Raw genomic sequence first — 9,474 nt, 5'->3', positions numbered from 1 at the left:
GGAAAAAGAAACTAACAAAGCAGAGCGCTCCAGTATATTACATCTTCAGTGCAAAAAGTACATAGTTAATAGAAATACATAGATTATATATACATGAAAAAGGAACAAGGACAGTTTACATAAGGGTAGAAGACATTCACCCCCTGGAAGGTAAACTGTCCTTGTTCCTTTTTCATGTATATATAATCTATGTATTTCTATTAACTATGTACTTTTTGGACTGAAGATGTAATATACGAAAGCTCTCTGCTTCGTTAGTTTCTTTTTCCAAGTGCTCTACTTTGCATAAATGAACACACGTACCCGTGTTTCTTATTAGCAGTATGTATGTATATGTATATATATGTATGTATGTATATACATGTATGTACTTATGTGTATATATATATGTATATATATATATACACATATATATATATATATATGCATGTATTTATATATCTGCTCAATAGATCCTATGCTTACAACTACCGTCAACAAACTATTACGCCACTATCTTGTTATATTTTTCCTTTTTTTTTTTTTTTTGTGTCGTCACATATCATAATTTCAATATGTCAGCCATGCTTAGCTACTCTTTGATGACGATCGAGGATCTGAAAGACTCAGTGAAAGATAGAGCTCTTCTCAGCCATATTGTCACCATATCCATGTCGCTAACCCTTCCGTAGAGTAGAAGCTCCCCTGGGATGGGTAAAATCGATTAGCGGCAGAAGAGAAGCAGGAGGTTCACCCCACTTTCTAAAGTAAATCATTGATATTTCTTCTTTTCAAAGACGTTTTACGATAACGACATTGCGCTGGTCAAGCTGAATCAGGACATCACCTTCTCCGCGAAGAAAATCCCGATCTGCCTCGCCAAGGCCGAAGATTTTGTCCCCGGAAGGCAGGTGGTGGTGTCTGGCTGGGGCGACAGGGTTGAGAGTAAGTCACAATCTTTTCTTGTTTGCATGGATTCTCCAATGTACAAAATGACAGTTTCCGGACGGGGCGACACCCTACTTGTAAGGCGAAATCCGAAATAAAATTCTAGCTCCCTCACACATTTACTAGTCAAAAAGCAGTGGCAACATCCAAGTGGGGCAGCAAATCAGCCAATGCCTTGTTCCAGGTCTCTCTCGCAGGAAGACCACGACTCCCGGGTAACCGGCAACAGCCACGAATTTGCCCATAAGTCGCCCAAGGAAGAAATATTGTGTTGCTATCTGGGTAAAGCTAGAATAGGACAGTACTGGTTGAGATCTTTGGTGTTTTCTGTGTGGTGATCGCATCTGGGGCGACTTGCATCCGCGGTTAGGCCTATTCTGTGTTGATGTTGCTTTAAAGTTGAGTGCTAGTGTGGTTCCTGTTTGCCATGGGAGGGATTTCTCTGTACGGCTAAAGACAAAGCTCGAGATATGTAAAGAGAGAGAGAGGGAGAGAGACAGAGAGAAAGAGAGCAGGTGCATGGTAATCGGGGGTAGTTTTCTTTTCTTTTTTCCATACAATCTTCAAATTCACAAGGTCGCGTCCGCTCCCCAGTCTTTGCATGGCGCCATTCTCCGAGAAGGCTCAGCCACGACATATATCACAAGTCGATTATGGAGACTAACAGCCCCCACGACCGAAAGAAGGGGAAGGGTGAAAACATAAGGTGATACCAATTCATATACACCAAAAGGCTTATCGACCAAAATCACTAAATTGCCGTCGACAGTAGTGACGAGAAAAGCGGGGCTGCCGATTGATCTCGTTCAAAAGAAAAGGATTTTTTTTTTCAGGGCAGCGGTAAGTTACTTGGGTTTTTTAGGCCCCTGGAGAGGCTCCAAAGTTTCACAAGCGGGGCCTTATACTAAAATCTAGTGGGAGGTAGTTCATGTTTAGTGATTTTATTCTGCGTTTAAGTGGTCCTCTCGACAAGGCTAAACAGCAGCTCCGTATAAACATGTGTTTTGTGACGAAAGAAAGGCTGAGAGAAAGAAAACCCTTGGTTTGGATATTATAGTTGTAACTTTATGATAATCCCAGTATCAGAACAGCAGTACATAAGTAAGGGCCACTTGAGAAAGTAGGCTGGAAGTCCCATTGGCCGCATAGTGTGGGGAAGGGGACTGGTCGACGGAAATTGCGGACAGATGTTACCCAGATGAATCCTGTACTCAAAATGTCCCTTTCCATTCGACGAATATTTAATCGACCATGTGGGTAAGAGAATCAATAAGGCCTGGAAATATGTGAAAAGAAAAAGTCAAGTAGTTTTATAAGTTGACTAACCAATGTTCTCTTTGCAGGCGACACCGTCACACACCCCAAGCCCTTCACTACCGAGCTGAACCTGACCACAACAGCAGAGTGTACCTCCGCGACAAACACATATAACATTTGGACAAACAACATGATCTGCGCCTCTGCACCCAACAAGGATTCATGCCAGGTAACAAACCCTTCTATTATCTACACCTTTGAATATACCCACGACTCGCATAGCTTTCCAGGTTCAAACATAACGATATACGTGATTTGGTCTTTATCTAATTACAGGATAAGACATACGTTTATGTCCATCCTATCCATACTGTGATAAACTCCAAGTCCTTCAATATTCGAATATGGAATTTAATCTCTCAGGCTCAAACACTCCCGTATAGCATCACTGGTCCTCTTTCAACATCTTTGTAGGCTTTTGTTTTAAATGTGATACAAGATTTTATTCGCTCGAAGGCCAAACTTGAGAGTTCATTTCCCTTCCCCCCCTCACCCTTAATAACATCTATTCAGTATCTCAACACGTTCACTAGTTTTGTGAACCTCTATCTTAGCTCTCTCCTGTGACGTCATATCGCAATTGGAGACTCCATACATGAACGGGAAATCATAAAAATATATATAATTTTAGCTGAAAATATATATTTTTTTTAATTGTCATGATTGATAGTTGGCCGGTTGATACCTGGTACTATTCTATTCACCCCACCCACCCAAAATGACACCTTGGGGAGATGTGACTGTAAAATCTGTCTTCTTTCAGGGTGACAGTGGCGGTCCCCTTGTTGTACAGAAGTCCACTGGATTCTGGCTCCAGCTTGGCATTGTAAGTTTTGGCCAAGGCTGCGCCAGGCCCAATCTCCCCGGAGTCTACACGAATTTGCCCAAGTACGAGCCTTGGATTGCCGCCAAAACCGGATCCAACACGTGCTAAGGCCCAGATGGGGTGACAGTCAGAAAGTATGGTTCGAGTCTCGCCGGCTTCAGCACCTTCCCGGACTGTCTGGATAGTTTCCAGGCGGCTTCTTAGGCTCAAGATCTCTTGGTCTCTGAAGTTCGTCGGCTACAGAATCCAGGTCTTAAAAAGAAAATGCATAACCAGATAGACAAGAGAAAACCAAAACTACGAATTGGGCCGCTTGTGAGGCTCCCCATTTCTGACCGTCTTCACTCACAGAATATGCTGCACTTTGTATTCCACAGAAGCTTTAGATTTTGCATTCCAATTGTCTTTCTTATATTCATCACCGCATTGTTACTTTAGCTTTAGCACCCATATATACAATTTTTTCTGATTTGGTTCAATTGGTATTTTCGTTGTCACTAACACTTAGTAATTTTTTATTCTTCTATAGGCCTTATGCCTTGTCTATTTCTTTAATTATTGTTCCACCATAACAACCGAATATAAAATAAATATAAAATTTACATATCGTTTCACCTACCCCTCGATCTACTTAAATGTCTACCTCTATCTACCGGCCTCTTACACAATTCTTGTGGTACTTCACGAAGTGCGTGAATGCTTAACTTCTTCCCTTATATGAAAACTTTTCCTGTATGCTTCCCAATAAATGGCAAAGGAAATAATCATTCCCTTGAACACAAAAGTTTGGTCTGTCATTTTGTTTTTGCAACAAGATGCATGAAATAAGAACGACATTGAGGAAATTCACCAACTCCTGAGAATGAACGACATCAGGACAGGCGACATTACGTCATAATGATCTCTCAGGTAAATCATAAATGGAAAATGTAAGCCTCAGTTAGGTCATGATACAGAATAAAATAAATCAGCCTACCTTGTATTGGTGGGTTTTGGTAGCTGGTCAGTATCCGCACAACAACAGGATTCCAATTCAAGTTCCTCCTTTCTTTCTTTCACCGAGATAAAGTCCCATGAATGGTTTTTACTGTTTACTTAATTCTATTCGGCCTCTTTCATGACAATGGTGATTTTTTTCCAGTTTCGGTTTGAGAGTAATGAAGTAACATTTTCAAATAAATTGATCTGCACTGGTAAAATATCTACTATGCCTCTAGGTTATATAACCACATTCCATATTATCTCTTTATCTATTCATCCTATTTTTCAACTTGAAACGTCTGTATCCCGCAGTGTATGGTGCGTACTTTGGTGGTCTTCCTGACAAAAAAATAAATAAATAAATAGATATGTTGCTTTTCATTGTTATAAATTCTGCATAGATATTTGAATCACAATTGTACTTCATTATTTAGCGCAACCTATATGTCCTCAGTGTGTGTGTGTGTGTGTGTGTGTGTGTGTGTGTGTGTGTGTGTTTATGGTACTAAACTGAAATGGTAGAGAAAAAGAGAAAAAAGAGACTCGCCTTATGGTAACAACTCAAGCCACTCAGCTGTTGCCATACGAGTCAGTATCGCACCACTAAAACAGTATGGGAAAAATGGAAAGAGGTAGAAAGAGAGGGTATTCATATTATATATTTTGTAGTCTTTTTGATATATTATTTGGTAGTCTGTAACAGAGAGGGAGGAACTACAGAAGAGATATTCGATATGGAAAGACGACCTGGAGAGTAAGGGAATGAGAGTGAATACACAAAAGGAAGAGGTAATGATAAGCAGCAGAGAAAACTATGGTCAAATCAATGTAACACTAGAGGACTGCAGAGGATTGAAGCAGACAAGAGAGTTGAAATACCTGGGATTATTAATTGCCGATGGAGAAGGAACAGAGAAAGTCGTTAGACAAAGAGTAAAAGATGTATGGCAAAAATGGAGAGAAGTCAATGGAGTGACATTAGATAAGAAAATACCATTGAAGCTGAGAATGAAAGTATACAAAAGTGTGTTAAGACCAGTACTCGTGTATGGTACAGAAACGTGGTCCTCAAGGAAGAGAGAAGAAGGAATTTTGGAGAGAACGGAGATGAGGATAGTGAAATGGATAGCGGGCATATCTCTGTTGGAAAGGAGACAGAGTGAAGATATAAGAAAAATGTATGGAATATGTAATATAAAAGAAAAGGCAAGAGAAGTAAGACTGAGATATTTTTGACACGTTAAAAAAAGAGAGGATGGCGAACCAGTGAGAAAGGCGATGATGGCCGAAGTTAAGGGAAGCAGAAGCGTCGGGAGACAAAGAATGAGATGGAGAGACGTAACAAGGGGTGACATGAGGAAACTAGGACTGCAAGAAGATGATGCAATGAATAGGAACAAACAGACAAGGGTAACTCGAGCGGCCGACCCTGCAATACAGTGGGATTAAGGTCGTATAAAGAAGAATAGAGAGGGTTCCAATAATAACCTAATTTAGAGAATTTGATAACTTTTTAGTCGATGGTTTTCTGACGATTGAGATCAAAGTTTCACGAAAAAGGGAAATTATGAAAAATATCAATTCAAATAAATGTTAGCTGGAAGGCAAAATCTAGCACAATATTAAGAAGAGAATCTTCGACTCTCAATGAAGAATCGCTTAGACCAGGAGTGTTGCAAGCAAAGAATATTATTTTAGTAAATTTACCACTGCCCATTTTGAGATATTTTTTTATTATTTACCTATTTACATTTATGTTGTTTATATTATCTACATTAGTATAGTTGTATGTACGATAAAATGAGGTATACTTTAAGAATGCTGTAGTTGATGATATCAGTTTTCTATAGAAACCATATTTAAATAGAACGTCAATTCTGAGAAGTGTCGCTGTGATGTCAGATTTTCTGAAAAAAAAAATCATGGTAATACGTCATCTAGGAGGTGTTAAGATGGGAGGAAGGGTGGAGGGGTGTGGAGTGTTTTCGGGGATGAAATGGGTGGGAATGTTTTTGTGCCTTGTCCTTTTTGGCTACCCCCCTGGTAAGGGGGGAAAAAAGCCTTGGTATATGTATGTATGTAAAAGATATTATTTGACCTTTCAAGTAATGAGACCCTTAGGTGATAATTCCTCTTCCACTGAAACCGAAGCTACTGTACATGATGAAATGCATTGTACGTGGAATTTTTTTTTAGTACCTCTACGCGTGTTGCCTCAATGGTTTCTCGAGAGAGCATGTTCCATGCCTTGGTCACCCATGCACCGAAGAACGTCCCACTGGGACCTCGTTGGTGCTGAACAGCGGCGGCGCCAAGGGGGGACTTGGGGGGGCTTTAGCCTCCCCAAAAAAGTGGTCAGCCCCCCCATTAGCCCCCCCCAACTGAAATGAGCAAATTGAAAATTTAAAACACTCATTAAAATAATTTTATTAAGTGGAATTTTTAAAGGCTAGGTCTAAAAATTTGTCAGCCATCAGCGCTAGCCCTACCATCAACCTCCACCCCATCTGAAATGAGGACAATATATTATGTGTATTATTGCGGCGTTATGCAAGTTCAACTGCTTTCATTACATATGACCCATGCCTCAAATCACCTGTAACCCGTTGTAGAAATGTCACACATTACAGATAGCCTATCTGTAATGTGTAACATATATATGCATAGCCTATCTGAGATAGACTGTGCAACGAATCAGGGCGTGGCCAGGCGACAATAGTATTCCCAAAGTATATAGACCAGGGGTTCTCAAAGTGGTCGATATCGACCCCGCAGGGGTCGATCGGAACATCCAAGGGGTCAATGAATAGCCAAGGGGTCGAAAGGGGGTCGATGAATAATCAGGGGGTCGGTGAATGTTTACTGCTGGAGTAGAAGAGACCATTTAAAAATAATTTCAAACTACAAAATTACACTGTATTAATGATTATGCTAATAAACATTTTTAGTTAATACCAATCATTGCTTTAATACCAATAATATAAAAATACTTTATAATAGGTTACAATACAATATTGTAGTGAAATTCACATATATATATATATATATATATATATATATATAGATATATATATATATATATTATTTGGATGATGGGGAACATAAACACAGGGGAAGGCTCGGAACCCTATACTCTCTAACGTTTCGTTCGCGTAGAACTTCTTCAGAGAGTGTATGTAGAACTGCAATTGAAGTTTATGTACTAAATCTAATTATCTTTTCGGACACTTGGGAAAGGTCGTTTTTCTGGCGTGTTTTAGATTTAAAATACTAGTTTCTTTAGCTAAATTGATAAACCCTCCTCGATGATTCGATGAATTATTAGTTGAAATATATGCTGACTCAACAATTCTTCTAGTGAATTTATCAAAACCTTTATGTAGCACTTCAGTTTCTCTCCAGTTTGGTAAATGATCGAATTTTTCCGCATGAACTACTAAAGAATTAGATGTCCTATGTGCTTTTATGTCGTTTTTATGTTCATAAATTCTTTTTTCTAATCCTCTTGACGATTCGCCAAAATAAGCCATTGAGCAACTATTGCACGGGATTTTGTATACGACACTGTTTTCGGAATTGGTTCTCTTTTCAGAAGTCTTTATTAAATCACCTATCCTCTTGTTAGTTATTTTAGCTATGTTTATACCTGATTTTGTTAAATATTTGTCTATTATTGGTGACGTTTCTGAGCCAGGTACTGATATAAAATTTGTATTATCATTTTATCATTTTTATGTTCTCCATCATCCAAATAATTTGTCTAAAATACTTATCAATATATATATATATATATATATATATATATATATATACATATATAAATTCGACGCACCCAAGTTATATCACATTTGACCTCTGTCACACTCCAAATTTCATCATAGTTCTTAACTCCTCTTAAACTTTTCTTCGCATTCATTTTTATCCTCTACCCACGTTGATTTTTCTCTGTCATATTTGAGATGGTGCCAATATGAATGGATCGTATTTATATGGAAAACCAGATATAAGTAATATTAATGACTAATGAGACTGAGTAATTTCTTAAAGACACAATAGATGATGAAATCAATTCAAACTAATTAAATTAAATCAATTGAAGTTTCAATTTTACAGCCTTCGTTGTCCGTGCAAGTTTGGTATGTAGTGTTTATAAGCAAGTTGCATATTTCAGGCGAAATTGCGTTCTTGGCAACTATAAACTTCAATCAGTTTGATTGGAAAAACTTTGAGGAATTTCGTGGTTGTTATTCATGCAGTTTCAATTTGGTTGGTTGTGGGTTTGTTTGTGATTTTGTACATGCTGAGGTTTTTCAACTTGCTGTTTCAATCTTGTAAATCGTTTTCCCCACATGGAGATGATTTCACTTCATGTATCTGTTTTTATATTGTGGTGCTCCTGTTGCTATACGGGCATTTTTATGCATAATTATACAAAAAAACTGTATAAGTACTTTCCACTGTTCTTGTTTCGTTGCGCAGCACATGCTTTTTCCTAATTTCACAGTTCCATTAATAACTATACAGGCTCTTGTTTCTTAAGGATGTTTTCTATTCGTTTAGTGGTTGTTGCTCGCAGCACATTAGCGCAGGGGGACCCGCTCAGTTTCGACTCCAATATTACCAATATTGGATTTTAAACGAATCCAGCGACCCTATCAAGATGACACTCTTACTATACTATAAATGTTGTTATTTGATAATAGTGATATTGAGAACGCCAATAATATTTTATATGAATTTTGTGTTAAAAGACAAAGAGGAAAGATAGAAATGTTAGAAAAGAAATATTAATCTCTTCTTAGAGAATTAGAATCAATATAAAAATTAATAAGCTTAACATATTCGTGTAACAAAAGTCATCAAAAGGATGGAATATTTATACAAATATTTAACCTAAGCTAACCTAACCGAACCTAATTCAGTTATAACCTAACCTAAAGTGAACCTAACCTATTTAATGTATTTCCCAATGGTGACAATTAACGAATGAGTCACGAAGTCTATAAATGGTCCGAATCAGCCACTCCCAGCGAGGGCTGAATGAACCACGAAAATGAACACAATTTCTGATTGTTAGTGTGTTATGTATAGGGCATATAGTACTTAAGAAAAATTCGTCCCACCCCCATTTTTAACCATGTGTTCTATTTTTCTGTATAGGTCATGGATCGCTTCCTAATTCCCCACAAGAGACAACAAGTTAATGACGACGATCAAGAACCATGTATTTCTAGTTCTACTGAAAATCCGGAGTTGGAAGAGATGGTAGATGGATGTCAGTACCCAGAAAAACACAAGACGTCCTCCAGGGCCAAACAACATCAGCCTGCTGCCAGATAGTGGGCCTACCTGTCCTGATTTGAAGAAATATCCTTCACACATGCAAGGTGGTCAGACAAGATCATTCAATAAAAGATGGCACC

The 9,474-nt window shown here is 38.3% G+C and overlaps 1 protein-coding gene across 1 annotated transcript in view; it reads left to right on the top strand.

The window, feature by feature from the left end:
• LOC143041290 (anionic trypsin-like) overlaps window positions 1-3,712 on the top strand; it is a 16,387-nt gene extending 12,675 nt beyond the window's left edge. Inside the window, exons 5-7 of the mRNA XM_076213117.1 lie at window positions 777-924; window positions 2,271-2,413; window positions 3,008-3,712. Coding sequence (XP_076069232.1) covers window positions 777-924; window positions 2,271-2,413; window positions 3,008-3,178 — 462 coding nt within the window. The 3' untranslated portion in view covers window positions 3,179-3,712. The remainder of the gene's footprint in view (window positions 1-776; window positions 925-2,270; window positions 2,414-3,007) is intronic.
• Window positions 3,713-9,474: the final 5,762 nt, after the last annotated feature.

The sequence above is a fragment of the Oratosquilla oratoria genome, chromosome 30 (genome assembly GCF_046742065.1).
Source record: "Oratosquilla oratoria isolate Oo_2021 chromosome 30, ASM4674206v1, whole genome shotgun sequence".
Lineage (NCBI taxonomy): Eukaryota > Metazoa > Arthropoda > Malacostraca > Stomatopoda > Squillidae > Oratosquilla > Oratosquilla oratoria.
The sequence above is the reverse complement of the archived record's forward strand: the minus strand, read 5'-3'. Positions and strand labels throughout refer to the sequence as shown.